The sequence below is a fragment of the Aplidium turbinatum genome, chromosome 11 (genome assembly GCF_918807975.1).
Source record: "Aplidium turbinatum chromosome 11, kaAplTurb1.1, whole genome shotgun sequence".
In the NCBI taxonomy this organism is placed as follows: domain Eukaryota; kingdom Metazoa; phylum Chordata; class Ascidiacea; order Aplousobranchia; family Polyclinidae; genus Aplidium; species Aplidium turbinatum.
This window is the reverse complement of record NC_137482.1, coordinates 15,659,086-15,676,210: the sequence shown is the minus strand read 5'-3', so window position 1 is coordinate 15,676,210 and position 17,125 is coordinate 15,659,086. Positions and strand designations below refer to the sequence as shown.

Here is a 17,125-nt window from a genome sequence, read left to right as displayed (position 1 = left end):
CTACCCCGCCATCGCCACTGATCTCAACTGTGTGACACGAGATGATATGACAAGCGCTGCACTGGATGCTGATATATCCTTGCTTGATTCTGGACTGTCTGCGCACTCGGCTCCGGTTAACCAGGAAAGTGCATTACCAGCTACAGCTCCTTCGCCGGGTGCAGTTCAATCAGAAACAGAGGTCAGAGTTCACAGATATTATGCTTTATTGCGTGGCAATCTTATTGTAAAAGTGGAATTACGGAAGTGGATGGACGCGTTGTGAAAAACGGCTCGTTTTCCAACGTTTTCGGTATCGTGCTCAGCCCAGTATAATGTGTTAGATGCTTGACAATGGCTGAATATATCACCGAAAACGTTCGAATTTTTTTTTATTTGTTTGCGTAGCAATGTGCTGTTGGTTTTGTCTGCTCAAAAAGAAACTAATCGTCAGATCAATACCTTTGGGTATCTAACGTTTTATACACCTTTAGTAGAAAGTTTGCTTTGTTGTACGGTTGTACCACAGACATGTATGTCTGACTGTCTGTAGTACATCTAAAGGTGTTTGCTGTATCAAAGTTCTTGATCTTTAAGTATCAATTTTTCGCACTGATGTATTGCTTACTATTTTCAGAGAGTCCGTGAAGCGCGTCATTCCATTGAAGATGAAGACGACGAAGAACTCCGTGCAAACCTTCTTAAAGATCTGGAGCAAAAACGTGCATCTGTGAAGCCTGTTCATCGCCAAGGTAACGTAGAACTTCACCGTATAATGCAGCTGTGTAAAGTACTAGCCGAATGTTCTTGTCCGAGACGCTTGGCTTTTTGCCAAAACGTTGAAGTTGCGTTATTGTACGTAGCCAGATCAAGCAGTTTGTCTCTCATTATTTCAGTGGGCCTACAACATGGGCTTAGTTACATGTATCTGTGGCCCCAAGCCCCAAACAGCGGACTATCTTCTTGTGTGCCCCCAGCTTACCACCCTGTGCAGCAAGTGGGACCTTTCAATATACAACTCCGTCGCACAAGAATGTGTCGATCTTTGAGGTATCAACCAAATTTAGAAGATTCGACAAAAGAAGTCATATGATTCGATTAAAAAGATCGGTAAAATACTAAACGTTTTAACTTATTATAAAAACTCTCAATTGATCACTTTTTCTTTTCCTAGTGCAAAAGACACAATCAACCATCAAAATCCCTCCGGTCAAACTTGGCAAAATAGCAAGACAGAAGTATGCCAAGAGATTTCGAATGGCCAAAGGAAACCCCAAGAAAATAAAGGTCGTGCAAAGAAAAGTGAAAAGGGCTTTGAAATACAAACGGAAAAGAATACGAAAGAAGATCAGAGATCAACGGAAGAATGAAGAACATGTAGCGGCCATGCAAGCAGTGATTGCGACGACTGAATCAAATAGCTACGACCCTTTCTTGCAATTCAGCCAATCACTCACATCAACTGCGAAAGCCAATGTAGCACCAATAGCTATGAGCCCACTCCAACGCGTTGTTACAAAAAAACCAGTCAATCCATTAAAATTTAAACGCCAAGGAGGCCCGCCGTCTGCATCTCACAATGGAATACGGGCGACCGCTTTGCCAACGCGAGCGCAACTCACGAAGGTGAACACGCATCCTAAGCGGTCCCCAAAGTCATTAACAGTAACTACCACAACAGCACCAGTGACGTCACACCCTCCCGTGATCATCAAGTATCAACTCTCCTCCGATGAGGACGATCGTCGGGTCGTCTTGAGGTCTTCTCATCCGGTCAAACAAGACCCGCAAAGAGAAATTGCGACGACTGGAAACAATGTTGCAGCTTTTACCAAAGCCACCATGGCAGCATCGCCAACTGCGCATAATGGTGCTGTGAGTCTACAACCCACAACTGACGACATTTCACGAAAGAGAAAACTTTTTAATGAACCAAGCAAAGAGGCCAAGCTGCCTCGCCCCAACGGCCAACCCCCTCAACCTTCTGTTGCGAGCCGTGAGGTCACCCATTCAACTGGTGTGCGTGAAGTTGCAATGAACACGTCGAATACCGATCGAAGAAAAGTTGTTTTCAATACTTCACCGACTACGCAGGTAACTCAGCGTTCGAATTTAATCAAAACAAGTTGTTCCATACTGCAAACATCTGTTGCACTTCAGAAATTATATTTTCTATGTTTTCCTAAATCACATGCTTCGGCAATTGATGCACGTCTTCCCAATGACAGTTTGTATGGTTTTTTTTTTTTTAATTTACAAGGGAATTTCCATTTAGGTGGCTGCTGATGAAGAACTGGAAGCGAACAAGAAATTATCCGATTTTGGGTGGAAAAGTACCAAGCTGCGAGAACTACTGGGGCGTGACAAGGCTACGGTATCGCGCATGCGTCAACAGAAAGCCGAGTTACAAACGAAGTTGCAACGGCTGCGGAAAGAAGCTGCTGATCTAAAGAAGAAATTAAAAGAAAATGAAATGTTCGTTGAAATGCTTCAACCTTTCCCGTTTTTTCATTCAGCTGACATTGGAGCTAGAAAATATGTGTTGAATTTTTTTAACTTTTCTTTTTGTTCAGTGGAATGGCAAAGGCCGCTGGTGATCTTGAAAAGCATGAAGCCAAAGCGAGCGAAGTGGTGTCGAAGATGAAAAAGCGAGAAAAACTGCAGACGAAATATTTGAAAGAGATTGAAGATTTGAAAGCAAAACAAACAAAATTAAAAACTGTCTCAGTATCACAACTTTCCGATAAGACGACGTCAATCGTAAGTCAATAATTCTCATCGTTGTAAATTAAACCGGTTGTTTCATAGATTTTCTCCTGCCTTGTTTTAGTGAACTTATGCAGTAAGGTTTTAATCTTACACGAGTCGTTCATTTGTACTTGACTTTTCACCGCACACATTGTGTAAAAAATGAGAATTTGTTATATGAACGCGCATAACTTCGAAAGTTTTAAAGAAAATTCTAAATTTCATATCACAAAAAAATTCATTCATTGAATTCTGATATTTTCCTTGATCAGGCTGTTAAACGTACCGTTGAAACTGTGACACCTGGTAGCGACAGCATCGTACAAGCTAAAACTGGAGCCGGCTCCAATCCAGTTGTTGCAGAGTCAAGGTCCGCAACAAAAGCAAAGGTGAGGTTTGCGATTAGTAAACAAAGGTTTTCTAAAACTTACAATGCGTCGTGTTGGTCTTTTGGAGCCGGCCTCACGTATCAATTCTTTGTTTGTTGTGTTTGTCTGAGGTGGAATTATGATGAAATCGAAATATATTCAAGGTTGTTTTTCAACCGAGCCTTGAGCAAGCCCAAAAGCTGCAAGAACAATCGCTCAGGAAACGAGAACGGGAAAAGTCCTTACTTTTGGAGAAATCAAAAGCTTTAGAACTGGAGAAGGAGGTTTTATTGCGCCAAACGGAGTTACTTTCTAGTATGAACATCATTTCTTGTTAAACGAGTTCTGACGAGTTTCATATGTTATCTTGATGACGTCATCGTTGGTTGGGTTGCAACTTCTCGATCAATTCTGAAGTTTTTCTGTGTGTACTTTGCAATCACATTTTGGGATCATAGATTAACGGAACAAAAATCTATCATCGACTATGACGTAATGTGACATTTGGCTTGTAAAATTAAGAGAATTTCAACGTTTTAATTTTGATAACTTCAATTACAGTTTAGAGCCATTTTTGAAACTGTTTGTGCATCACAACAAACCTACCACTTAAATGTGTCATAACCCAAAGCATTTTCAGGCTTGATCGTGGCAAAGTTAAGCATACGCGTTTCTAGTACGGGTGACTTGTAATTGTGATCATTCTTCGTTCAGAGCAAGCAAGCAAGCGAAGAGTGGCAGTGAAACCACGCAGAAGTGCTCTTTCCTCCATAGCGACCCGGAAGAATGGCGCCAACCATCACGTCTCTTCTAGACGAGATACAAGACTAGTTGTGAGTGCACCCAACACCCGCAGTCGTTCCCTTGTCGCTTCGACTGCCAACCAAGATGCAAAAAAAGCGGGAAAGTCTTCCAAGGCGCCGCCCTTGCACATGACCGTTGTTGAACCTCAACTTGCTGCAAGTCAGAGCAACAGCGAAGTCGCCACTAGAACTGAAGGCCGCTCTGCAGCGGATGAAGGTCAAAATGGTGAGTGAAGTGTGAATAAAGTCTTATTTGTTACGGGACCTAAAACAGCAGCGTTGACCAACTTCTTTTGTAGAGTTGACACCCGTCACCCCAACGTTGAAGAAAAAGAGGGGCGACCGACGAAGCTCTTCGTCAAGCGTGGTAACTCCCACTGGTAAGCACAACTTGTTGAGCAATGATGCTTATGCGCAGAACTCGTACTTTCACATTGTTTCGATGTTTGTTGCTGTTGATGCATGTGTTTGGTAGAATTAGATTCTTGTGATGTTTGCATTTGGATCAACTTGTCAAATAAGACGAAATTTGGTTACTCTTCAGTCTGTGATGTTCTCATTGAACAAATTCATGTTTACTTGTAGATGTCGCTGACTGTAGCAATTCGTCACAACTGCTTGCTGAACAAGATGAATCCGAGTAAGTGAAACGTTTCATGATGTATTTACAACGTTAGTAAACATCCCACCCATTCATCTCGTGCTCGGTTTTTTCGACTTATCTTGCTACCTGTTTCGAGTTGAACGATACGAACTGGTCGTGTGCTGAACGGCTTGCTAGCTTGCTTTTTGAGCTCTTTTATATCGGAAATGTTTGTCACAGGCTCCCCAACTTGACTGCCAAAGAGTGCAATGATTTGAAGAAGAGGCTGCAAGATAAGTTAACTTCGAAGGCAGCCAACCGCTCTCTAAACGACAACTCCCAAAACTCATTGCTGGTCCATTTGTTTCCTGTCCCAAGTAAGCAGCAAGTTTTCTCGTTAATCCTTAAAACAACCTGCGTTGCCCTTTTTGTACGTAGTCGTAGGTATACCGCATTTCAACAGGAAGCCATTTCAACTTATTTGATTAGCATTCAAATGTTCGCAAAAAGTGAATAATATACCTCAGCGTACTGCTGATAGACACTTAACTATGCTCACAAAATCAGTAAAACTTGTTCATTGTAACCCCAGTTTGCAAACATTTGTACATTGATACAATGTTTGTAAGTGTTGAATCAAATAAAAAGGGCCTGTTTGTTTAGCTGGAACAAGTGAACTACCGTTCAATGTAGTTTTTGTGCTTTGGTTGTTTCGGTTTTACTTCATTCTTGTCTTCAGCTTGTTTTCACAACTGGGCGGTTGATGTCGGCGAAATAGCCGGAAGATCATCCGACAAGAAGGAGGGCCTGCGTGGTTTGTCTCAGGTTGGTGCTCACGTAACTGTCAACAATTTATTATATTCATTTCATTGAGACTCGTTGAATTATTCGATCGCAGGTTCGCAAGTAAAATACAGTCTCAAGGACAGCTCTATTTTTTTTTAAATGCAAATAAAGATCAATCGTCATTTGGAAACAACAACAAAATCATAATCTCACTTCGTTTTATTCAAACAAAACGATAAGAATTGTTTTCTCTTGAATTTTTTTGAAGTGATTGAATGGCGACTTTTTTCTATGATAACAAATTTTCAGCAATGCTGTAGCTTACCAGTGCGACTACATCATACTTTGTTGCAGGGTTCGCAATACAAGAGTCCTCTCATCCACTTCCGTTCCTACCGATTAAGCTCACTTTTCCAATCCTGCCAAGATAGCAGCATCACCTCGACCACGTTCTCCCATAAAATACACGCCGACCAGATTCTGTGCCGGTGACTCTCTTTTTTTGTGATCTGTTAGAGTGTTTGAATAGCTACGTGTCAACGTCTTGCTATGCACGTTTATTAGCGATGCCAGCCCGACACAACTGCTCACAGGTATCGGTTTGCAGCAAGGGGTCAGGTAAAAGTCTCGTCGACAAATTGTCCTTTTCTACTCGTCATCTGGTGATGGTGGACAAAGTAGCCTCACTGTCACTGCACTCTCTTGCACATGACTCCTTGGCGGATACAAGCTAGTATGGAGTTCTAGCACACGATTCAAACTGGGAGATCGTACTGTCTGTCGTTTTCTTAACTGTATGGATTGTGCAATCACTAGAAACTAAAGCTTTGGTAGAGAATTTGCTTTGCTGAACCATAGACAGACAAAACAAAGTAACTTTAGCAGGTTTAACATTTTCTCAAATATTTTCGACACGTACGTGTGTCCTCATCAGGAATTACTTAAATTTATAATATACATAAAATGAAAATTGAAATGAAGGACACACGTACATGTCGAAAACATTTGAGTTGATTTTTTTTAACTATGTTACATTTCTTTGTAATAAAACACGCTAAACCCGCCAAAGTTACTTTGTTTTGTCTGTCAGTAGAAATTGTTTCACGAACGTCCTCCAAAAATCCCAACAACTAGCAGTGGCCGATATACGAATGTGCAGTTGTGATTTCCACAAATCATCTCGGCGACTTAGAAATAAACGCTAAATGAACGTTAATTAATGAAGTTTTTACTTGCGCAGATACGATCTGAATGGAAAGTGCCAAGATTCCAAGTGTCGGGCACAACACTTCAAAGATATCAAACTCACTCCGAGCGAGATCTACCTCGATCTTCTGTGGTACTGCCCGACTTTGCTGAAAACAAAGGGCGGGAAGCAAGTTGTACCTTCGGACGACATCGCTGTTCAACTGAAGGTTGGTGAGAGCTACCTAGCGTCTGTTTGTCTATAAGAGAAGACAGGGTGCAATAGAATCGTAGGCTACGTGGAATGAGTCGTACACGAACTAAAGTGGATAGAATTTCACCAAAGTACGTTGTGTAGCAAAAGTTTTGCGAACATGTAAACAGGAAAATGTTTAACCAATTAGCTTAGATAAATACATAAATTAAGTGATTAGCGAATCTTACATCACTCATTTCTGGGTTGTACACTGAAACAATTCATCACTCACCACCAGGCTGCAGATGACACGGTTACGAGGTTATGCAACACCGGAAGGAAAGCAGACAACGCTAAGCGAACGGTTGGAGAAACCTGCGCCATGCTGGTCAATATCATCAATCGTGCTCTCGGCAACAAGGTAGGACTTGCTAGAATGCGTTACAGTTTGTCGACATTGCATTGCGATTATGTGGCCAGTTGGAAGAATAGAGGAGCATCGCATATTCTTTCTTTAACTTCGATCTAATGCGTCACTGTGTGGTTTGATGGCATGATAAAAATAAAACGACTGTAAAATAGAATTTCTTTGTTATCAACTCTTTTTGATGATTTATTTTCGCTTTAGAAAAGCAACATCGTTTGTGTTAAGCAATGCAGTATCGAAACAATGTATTTGAGCAACTGGATATTTCGGTATTGACCAAAGGTTGCCCAAACGTTGCTCATCGTCTGCTTATCCATAGGATCCTCACACAACCGTGCTCAGTCGTCGCCGAGTCCGGATGCAACCGACCTTTGATGAGGATGAGGAAGACAAGATCCCCGATGCATCGCCTGATTCTGTAAAGTCATCATTGTTTCAAGGTAAGTTTTAATTGATTTCACAGTTGGAAAAGATGGAAGACCTTGAAAATGCACTTGTTTAACTCCGTTTTTTCTTTTTATTTGGCAGTGTGTCTGACCGGCTTTCACACATAGCTCCGATAAAAACTGATAATTCTTACATTGCTTGAAAGTTCGGTTACTTTGATTTACTTTGAAATTGTAAACTAGTACATTCTTGAAATGATTTTATTGCTGACGTATGTTTACTCTTCATCAAGACGCCTTAAACATGGAGGACTTCGGAGGAAATGCATCTGAAGTCCGCTACTATGATGAAGACAATAATCACAGGACGAGGATCGAAAAATTATCTTCCTTGCTTCAGCAGCATCCGGAAGATGAGTTGACGAGGATTCAACTCTCGAATGCGTATCTTGAACACCCGAAAGACGACCCATCTGGACACAATAAGAGGTTAGCTTTCAATAAGAGGTTAGCTTTCTCTACTTGCCACCATTGAATCAAAATAGAGCTTCGTAATTCTTAAAGCAGATCAGGAGCTGCGAAAGGTTTTTATACAAGTGAAAAACCCACCCATTTATCGTTTTATGCGTAGAATTGTGTCGATGGCAACTTTCATTACCGTTTTAAAAGACGACATTTTCAAATCTTTGTTCAGCATCGAGTTGGCCCTCCACACTCTCTGCGTTGGAATCGAAGGCAACGAGCAATCCGAGCGCCTCTGGTCTGCATACGTCCCCGTATTACGTCAGCATCACAACGGTGAAACAACCAATAGGGACAGCGAGCTGGACATCATCGATCAAATCCTTGTGTTGCTTCCACTGTCCAAGCCGGTGTGGGATGAGGTGGGTTTTGAGTTGACGCATTTCGTAAAAGTTTGACTGTATTGCTCAGTTACAAAAATTTCCTAATTTGTTGGGTAAAGAGATTTTCTTTCAGAAATTTTTCTAAAAATTAAAAGTGATATTGTTATTTCAAGATGACGGTCAATACTTTGAACTTAATTTTGTCGCTATTGTTTTGTCGTTTTCTTTGTTTTATTGTAGCTAGTTTATTGCTAACCGGATCTTGGATTAATGTTACTACATTTCTTTCAGATTTTTAAATGGCGTTGGCCATTTGAGAAACTTGACTCTTTCTACGAACATTTAATTGAAAATCTCATCACCCGAGAGGCCATAATGGGATCGGAAGGTATGATGAAAACTGTTTGATCTCCCTTTCTCCTTACTTTGTATGCTTGTGTACGGTTTACATTTTATTTGTGTTATCAGAATAAACGAAGCAGATTTTCTGCATCGACAAACGTTCTTTAACGTTGTCATATTAAAAACGTACAAGTGATGCTGCATGCCAAAATATTTTGCGAACTTAATCGTTGTCTCGTTTCTCCGCAGACTATAATGAGTCCATCTCACGCAAATATTCCTCCGCTTATTACTCGTCGTGGCTGCTGCAGGTCATGGCCGAGCGTTGTCATCTGCTGCGGCAATCCGGAAGGCGGACAGAAGCGAAGAACTTCCTGTCGGTCAGTGAGATGTTGATCATAATTATTTTTAAGCTCGACAAGATTTCTAACTGGTTTTGTTGTTTATATGTTATTAGTTTTCGGGTGTGACGAATACTATTACTGTTTGAAGTAAAATTCTAAATCAGTGAAGAACATTAAGTCATTTTTGCGAAAAGGTCCCAAGTACACGAGTTTTGTAATTTTAGTGTTACGTTAGAAAGCGTAACTTTTTATGTTGCAACGCAATAAAAATGTTTTATATTTTTACAAAGGCTGCCGTTAAAGCTATAAGTGGTACTCGCAAACGGGAAGAAAGAGAATTTCCCCTTAGCCAGAAAGACACCGTCAAACTATGGCTCATATACATTCACTTTATTGAGTTTGGAAAACTGCCACATACACTTTATGACGACAGTCTGAGGTAAGAAGGAAAGTTTAGATACTAAAGTGTTATAAGAAAATTTTCACCAAGCGACTTGTGATTGGTTCAAAATCACCTGAGCTGGGATCTTGAGTTATTTTGTAGTTGATTTGAACTCAAGCTCTGTTCTACCTGACATGCACAATTAGCAAAATTTTTATTCTGGCGACGTTGAATCGCTGTAAGAAGGACAACTCCTTTACTGACTGGGTATTTGCAAGGGACTTGTTTACTTTTGAAGCAGATGAGAATTATATTCACAACACCACTTGTGTTTTGAGGCAAAAATATAGCACCTTTCTCACTACTTGCAAACCATGACAGTTTTCCTCCTTGACAGTTCTCATAAGTTTGGATTGGTTGAAGCCTTCAGTGACGTCACGATACCATTTACGTCATCACGAAAACTAGTTCAAAAGCCCGAAAACTTACGCTCGCTCTTCGAAGGTGAGTGAACTAATAAGAAGCGGGATAATTGCGGGTTATTTTCCTGAAAGACCATTCAGTTTAATTCTACTCTATGTGTGTCATGTGCCAGCCTTTCAAACTGTATCCCATCTATGCATTTTTGTTCTTATATTTTGCACTTTTCAGACGCACTTCAATGCTTGAATAACGTTTCCGAAGATGAACGCGTCAACGCAGCGTGCAAGCTTCAACTGTATCGGTCCTGGGTCAAACTGGAGGCGTCGTTGGAGAACTGGGATCGCGTCTCGGTTTGCTGCCAGTAAGTGAAGACTGATAGATATTTTCACTTACCGTGGTTCGGTACATTTTGCGTGTTATTGAAATTACGCAGTGTGTGATGTAAGGAGATACCACTTACAACACGCATTTGTCGGATTGATTGAAAAAGCTTTTCTTCATTTTTTTTCATTATGTTTCATTTGGCGTCGTGCTTGGTAATCAACCTGAAACAAGTGAATGATTGTGCTTGAATGTTTAAGATAGTTCAAACAAAACTTTTTGGGTCTATTTAATTTTTGAATCATCCTGCTCTATATGAGCTTTCCTATTTTTCAATTAGGTCCTGAATGTATGTTATGTAATATGTAATGTATGACATTTGTGGTGCCCCAGCTGGCAAAATCATCCCTTTTAACATTTATTCAACGTCTGCAAACGTAAAAAAGGACTGAGTCTGTTTTCTGGAGTTACGTTTCATGCTTTTTTAGTTTTTTTTAGCTAATTTCACGATTTGTAAGCAGGATAAGTTATTGCTTCAATCCTCTCAGCTTTAACTTTATCTAAACCAGAAACATTCTTGAGGACTTGTCAAGCTTGACCAAGACCGACGACCAAGCATTGGATGTGGAAGTCTGGGCGATGTGGGTCGACGCCGTTTTGCAAAGCAATGACCCTGTATTGATCACTCAGGTATGCGCGAATCATTTGCCTGTGTCAATGTTGTGGCTGTTTCATTTCTCTTGACATAAAGTAGCGTGATAATATAACATAAACTAAGGTGATACATTAAGTTTCAAAAATTGCACCGGGTCACTACATGGTCAAATGCACGAGCCAAACCGGCTCAAATTCGGTTTGTTGATTTTCTTGCACCCTAACAGCTCGAGGAGTACCACTGTTCGGAAAGAAATGGTTTTTAAATAACCCGACTGCTGGTAAATATCGTATGCAGTAAGACGAGGCTGCAGTATTGAAGTTTACGGCTCGTATGCATTGTGAGGTTTAAAAAGCTGCAAACACATTTCTTTTGTCACTTTTTATGGTAAACTACCTCTGTCTGTGGATTGTGCAGACCTTCGACAGCGCGATCACTGCTTGCCCAAGGTCAGCAAAGCTCTCCTACATGGCTGCTGTATATCAACTCAATTCCGACAACAAAGACGTTGAAGCGGCAATGCTGTACCTGGATTGTTGCATACGATCGCTCATCGACTTGGAAAGTAAGTTAACTTTAATCATTGCAATTTTCCCAGCTGAAAGTCACTGTTTTTCTTCGACATTATTGAGTTGATGACGACTCTCGTTCATGATGTTGATCAGGAATTTTGCCTTGTGTCGGATCCAGCGATTGAGGAACCGCTGCATTGCTGATCCTCGGCCTCATTTTAAAACGTAAACCTTCCAACATTTTAACTCGAGCAGATGCCAACCTCCCTCCAGGTGATGAAGGCCTCAGCCCACTCGAGTTACATCAATGCTACCGACGCTTGTTGAAGCACGATGTGTCCTTACAATCCTCATCCCATGTCCAGCTCCGGGATGGTATCACCACCTCACATGTGGAAGAGGAGAAAACCTATTTGTGGTTGATATACTGGTAAGGTCCTGTTCCTAAGTGGTTGATACTGGTATGATCCTGTTCCTAAGTGGTTGATACTGGTATGATCCTGTTCCTAAGTTCTGGACTTTATTCTCATCTTGACTTTGACTTCTTTCCATGTTTCAGTTTGCTAATGGATCTCGTACAAAACAACGAACAAGATACAATCTACGACCAGGTCAAGGTCACAGAGTTATACGAGGCCGCACTTCAGGTCGTTTCGTCTACAGAAGATCGAAAAGCCATATGGATCCAGTTAGTGTTCAGTTCACTGCCTGTATATTATTAGAGTCAAACTTTTCAGAGCTTGATTTCACGTTAATGTATTTAGTGCATGTACGAAGATATGAGTTCAAGTCATTTATTGGAACAATGAAAATGGTTCAGAATTGTTTAAATTAGGGGTGTCCAAAGTTTTTTCCAGGTGGACCAGATTTGATAATGCAGAAGTGCCCGAGAACCAACATTCTCATATGATCTTATTTTGCACAATGCAAAATCCATAACAATACAGAGGCTGCGCTATAATGAATGTTTTTATTTTCATAGATCAATAAAACATACAATTGTAAGCACTTTGTTAATTAGATGTCACTGGATAGGTTGCAAGTTATCCGCATTTCTAGCAGAAATTGAAACTTTCAGAAACTTTATCACTGTGAAGGTTGAAACTGAGATCTTGATTTTAATGTCCTGGTCAAGTTTGGTTCGAGAGTATTTAACGTCTGCAGACGTTAACTCAATGTAAAAATGTTGTAGAATAGTCGCAATTTGGTTCCACTATCTGGTAGACGGGCACCTTCTTGTCAGGTTCAGAGCAATTGTTACAATGCTTTTGTTTCGGCCAGATACCTTGTCTATGTCCGGTCGACCGCGAGTGACGTAGATGAAGAAACGTCATCCAGTGACCCGAGGTCAAAGGTCGCCATCCGCAGAGACAGACTCGCCTGGTTGAAGCGGTTCACGTCACTTGTGCGTCGCTGCCTGGTGGCTATCCCAGCGAGATACAACGAACATTCCACTGAAGTCGAGAGGACTTACACGGACTACACATTTCATAACGAGGTATGAGGCTTGACAGTTTACTTTTTCCAGCAATTACCTTGCCAATCCGAGATAGCAAATTAGCCGCTTTTACATTGATCCAACGTCTCCAAACGTTGAATCAATGTAAAAAACGGTTAATTTGCTATTTGATGGTTATCGATATGATGGCTTGATAAAGTATAGATGAACCAACCAAAACCACTGCCGTGAACATTGACAAATTTTGTTGCATGTTTTTATTTATATTCAGGTGTGTTCCATCTTCTTCAGTTGTTTCAAGAAGAGTCAGCTTCCGGTTGCCATGACGATACTGACGGACACCCTGCCAACTAACCTGCCACTGTTGTCAAAGTAATGATCAGAGATACAGAAGCATCCAATGCTTTGTTTAGACTTAGCGTTCTCTATGCGTGTCAAGAAACTGCTTGTTGTTTTTTCTGAGTTTCAAATCATGTCTCCTCACCAACGATGCTCAGACTTTTCGAACACACGACTAAAAATATTCGTTCGAAAACGTTTTTTTAAGTTTCTTTCTAACTTTAGTTTTTAAATTGGTTTATTTAATATTGTTACGCTTTTTCACCTTGGTTGAAAGTTTACTGATTATTTTTAAAAGGTTTTCATTGTGGTTCATGCTTTTGCGCTAACGATATCCATATGAAAGGTTTTTAGAAATGTGGGGACTGGGGAATTCACTTCTCTTCGTGGACGTCTTTGTGCATTGGTATATTTTCCGCTTCACAGTGTTCTGAGCTATATAATGAAACAGCGGTTTACATGCCTACCACTGTCTGGGTTTATTCAAGCACGTTCTTTCAGGGCTGCCTTTTATTTTCTTCGAAACGAGGATTACGTATCGGTGTCATCATTACTGTGGAGAGTGACGTCGTCGTATTCGGGATCCAATGAGAATTGCAAGAACCACAAATTGTGGAAAGCGTAAGTGCTGGTGCCTCTCTGAGAAATATTTTAGAAATGCCGTGCTTTAGTATGGACGATTGCTTCTCCTTAGACAGCAAATCAGTCGATTTTTTTTACATCGATTTAACGTCTGCACATTGTCCGCCCCGTTAGCTCAGTTGTTACGTGCTCGACTTAAGAGCAAGCGGCGCTGGTTCGGCTCTCGGGGTGTGCGCTTGAGCAACGCATTTCAGGACTGCTCTCCATTCAGCGCACCTAGTTAATGGAATCATTTCCTGGTAACAACACTTCAACAATCGGAAAACTTCACTCTGCCAATCTCGGTAACCTGCCCTGCGTCAAGAGCCTCTACAAGAATGCGAAACTACCAGGGATGACCTATGTATAAAGGCTTTGTCAGTTCGAGGATAAACATTCAAAACCAAATCAATAACGTAAGAACTCATGACAAGACCGTGGCAAAGGCAACATGGTCTGATTCTAATGGTCGTTGTGGTGTGCTGTATCCACTTCCTGTTTACGCAACTCCAGTTACTGTATTGGACCTTATACTGGTTAGTGTTCTGATGTTATGGGCATTTGTGGGCTTTTACTGCCATCTTGATTGTGCCATGAAATGTAGATAGTTGAGAGATTCTTTACTCTTTTTATTGCCCCAACGAAGCAAATGAAATGTCTTGAAGGAACCGTTTATCTTTGATTGTTTCAGAGCTGCAACTGCGCTGGTTGCTGAAGGAAAACACATGAAGGTAAAAAGCAATCCAACTCCGAATCTTAAGACAGAACAACTCTTGAACAATTTTTTTCGAATCAGCGAAATCTGATCAGTTTTGTGAAAAGTATTTTATCAATTTGGTAAAAGTCGAACACGACGTGTGGCGTAAACTAATTTAAAGGTTACTTCATTTCCTCCCTGCGTCGTGTTAACATTTATTTGTATCTTTTGTTTTTCAGGCGATTCGACTTTATCATCGAGCACTGGCCAATCTTCCTCGATGCAGAACTCTGTGGCACGACGTATGATAGTTGTAGTATTAACAATGACCTATTTTTTAGTTTTTAGCAGCACAGATTCAGTCTTTCGTGTTCCGCACAAGCACATGTTAGAGTTTATGGAAGATGGTTGGTTTATGCGTTCTGAAGGCCGTGCTGTTATTCTATGAACAACTTTGAGAACTAGAGCTTTCCTATTATTGTCTTGAAACTGTTGGTTGCTGGGAACTTCGATGAAACTCCTTGAAGATACGATCCGCGCAGTGCAGTCGCATCTACTGTGTGACGTGCTTTACCGTGACATTCCACTGCTTCAAGTTCTGCTCTGCGAAAAAAGAAAAACTAAGTTGTAGTGTTGACATAGAAGAGACAGACAGTTAGTTCATCGGCGAAGAAGTGGAGCAAAGTTGCGATGGATAAAAAGGCTAGCGGTTAAATTCAGCTTTTTTTTAGTCGGTATTTGACTTCATTAACCTATTTCACAGGTCGCTGCCTTAACCTTAGCTTATGGAGACTCGGCTGATTTGGAGAATATTAACGTCGAGTGCAAGAAGTTTCTGGGCGAAAATCTCCGCTCGTTGCTTCAAGAGTCGGTCAAACTGTCGGAGTTCTAGAGGTAACTCAGAGACGAACAAATAGGCATAATAATGGCATAACGCTAACGCCTGCGCTAACGGTATTGTTAAAAAATAAAATTCTTAAAAAAATCATCTAGGCTACTCCCTCTTTCTGTCAACAATACAAATCATTTGTAACATGTAATCTTAGCGTAAACACATCGTCTTGCATGCTTTTCTTGCAAAACCATCCGAAGAAGATAGTTGCGAAGTAGAAGTGCATGAAGGTTCCTTCACCGCCCGTCGTCAGGTACCAGCTACTTGGAAGCCGTCTGCAAACCGCGGCCCCACAACGTCATGTCTTCCAATGTACCCACTGGCTGAAGATGGCTTCGCGCGTTGCAACTTTTTGGATCATTTCACGTCTTCCTGCTGCAACAATAAAGTGATCTGTCTCTACACTCATCGAAGATATTGAATTGTTGATGTATTGCTTGGAGACAAACTTAAACTTTTGTTTTACGCCTGACTAAAGATGGCAATCACCTTCCATGCGCTTCATGATGAGATTATAAGCAGAGCTTTGGATTTTCAATGAAAGCAGCTGCTTGCCTCAGTTGTGACGTCGCCATCAGGAACGATGACTCATTGCCTTGCTACGTCACAAACGCGATGATGTGCTATCCCTGCGAAGGGAGTTTTCTTTTCAACAATTGTCATATGTCAATGAAGTAACTAACATATCCTATCCGACCTATCGTACAGTTAGTACATGTCGCATCACTTTCAATGCTTCACAACCACCATCCAATCCGTTGCTTTCATATTTTTTCTCCATTTGATGCTCTGAGCAGCACAACCTATCTATATCTTCCTGCTTGAAGCTGAGAGTAAGGAAAGCAACGTATTTCCATCTGGATTCAAGACACCATCGACCGATTTCCAAAAGATCCAAAGATCCACCTTCCTGGAGCCTGATTGTTTCAGTCGCTTTGTCAAAAGCATTTCAAGAGTCGTTGCATTACAGGCTATTAACCTAAATAATCTTTTTTCATAACACGGTAAACCACCATTTCAAATTCTTTCAGTTTTTTAAGACTTGGTCAATTTTTAATACTTGGTTAAGCGTAGTTAGTCGATGCATTAAGTTTGTTTATTAATTTTTATTGAACATGCCTTGTGTGATGGTGCCACTATCTGATAGTCGGTTATTTAGTTACAGTTTTCGCCGCTTATTGTCATTTGTCATGCTTAAAATTGTCGATGGAATGACATGAAATTTTGCGGCAGAAATTGTATTTGCTTCTTCTATTGCTGTGCCTAATAACGTGTTTACTATTTTCTGTTTTCTTTCCGTCCTTGACTTGTTTTAATTTTTACTTTGTCCATCGTGATGTGTGTTTCGCTTTTTTTCTAAATACCAACAACGACAAGAACTGATAATGGTGTTTTGTGTTCTCAACCTAGCTTCCAGATATTTTAGAAAAAGAAAATCACAGCAGGTATCGGTAGTGGCCATTGTGTTGGTCTGTTTTCATTCAAGCCAGTTCTATTGTTGTGGCCGACCTTGGTCAGGCTTAAAAAGTTCGACTATGAGACGGTGAACAATTTTCAAACTTATTGAACCAAAGTCAGAACAGAAGCAAAATCCTGACTTCTGGCTAGTTTGTTTTTGTTTCGGACCATCACAACGAAAACAATGTAGCCTACGGTATGTCAAACACAGCAAAGGCCTAGAATAAGGTAGAAGCGATAAAACATGAACGTTCAAACGCGCTTGAGACCGAAACAGGATTAATGTTAATTAGTTTAAAACTTGACACGGTCGCAACACTTGTAGTTGAATGTTGAGGAAATAATTTAACAGAAAAAAGGATCGCGATTCACTA

At 40.8% G+C, this 17,125-nt stretch overlaps 1 protein-coding gene across 3 annotated transcripts; it reads left to right on the top strand.

Annotated features, from left to right (window-relative positions):
• The first annotated feature begins 33 nt into the window (after positions 1 to 33).
• On the top strand, positions 34 to 16,673 carry LOC145779985 (uncharacterized). Of its 3 annotated transcripts, none has more exons than XM_082591678.1 (34): positions 34 to 181; positions 617 to 731; positions 1,154 to 2,073; positions 2,255 to 2,454; positions 2,553 to 2,739; positions 3,000 to 3,116; positions 3,260 to 3,410; positions 3,810 to 4,124; positions 4,198 to 4,278; positions 4,484 to 4,538; positions 4,722 to 4,858; positions 5,221 to 5,306; positions 5,622 to 5,755; positions 6,508 to 6,682; positions 6,947 to 7,069; positions 7,395 to 7,515; positions 7,755 to 7,950; positions 8,156 to 8,345; positions 8,598 to 8,694; positions 8,898 to 9,028; positions 9,283 to 9,431; positions 9,772 to 9,878; positions 10,026 to 10,158; positions 10,688 to 10,808; positions 11,191 to 11,338; positions 11,541 to 11,715; positions 11,845 to 11,973; positions 12,567 to 12,783; positions 13,016 to 13,116; positions 13,585 to 13,704; positions 14,396 to 14,435; positions 14,641 to 14,703; positions 15,165 to 15,295; positions 15,494 to 16,673. In XM_082591678.1, the coding sequence occupies exons 1-33, from the start codon at positions 47 to 49 to the stop codon at positions 15,291 to 15,293; spliced, it is 5,298 nt and encodes a 1,765-aa protein (XP_082447804.1). In that variant the 5' UTR covers positions 34 to 46; the 3' UTR covers positions 15,294 to 15,295; positions 15,494 to 16,673. The 3 variants fall into 3 exon arrangements, with proteins under 3 accessions (XP_082447804.1, XP_082447803.1, XP_082447805.1); XM_082591677.1 differs by having other exon boundaries at positions 15,448 to 16,673; XM_082591679.1 differs by having other exon boundaries at positions 11,559 to 11,715; positions 15,165 to 16,673.
• The last annotated feature ends 452 nt before the right edge of the window (positions 16,674 to 17,125 follow it).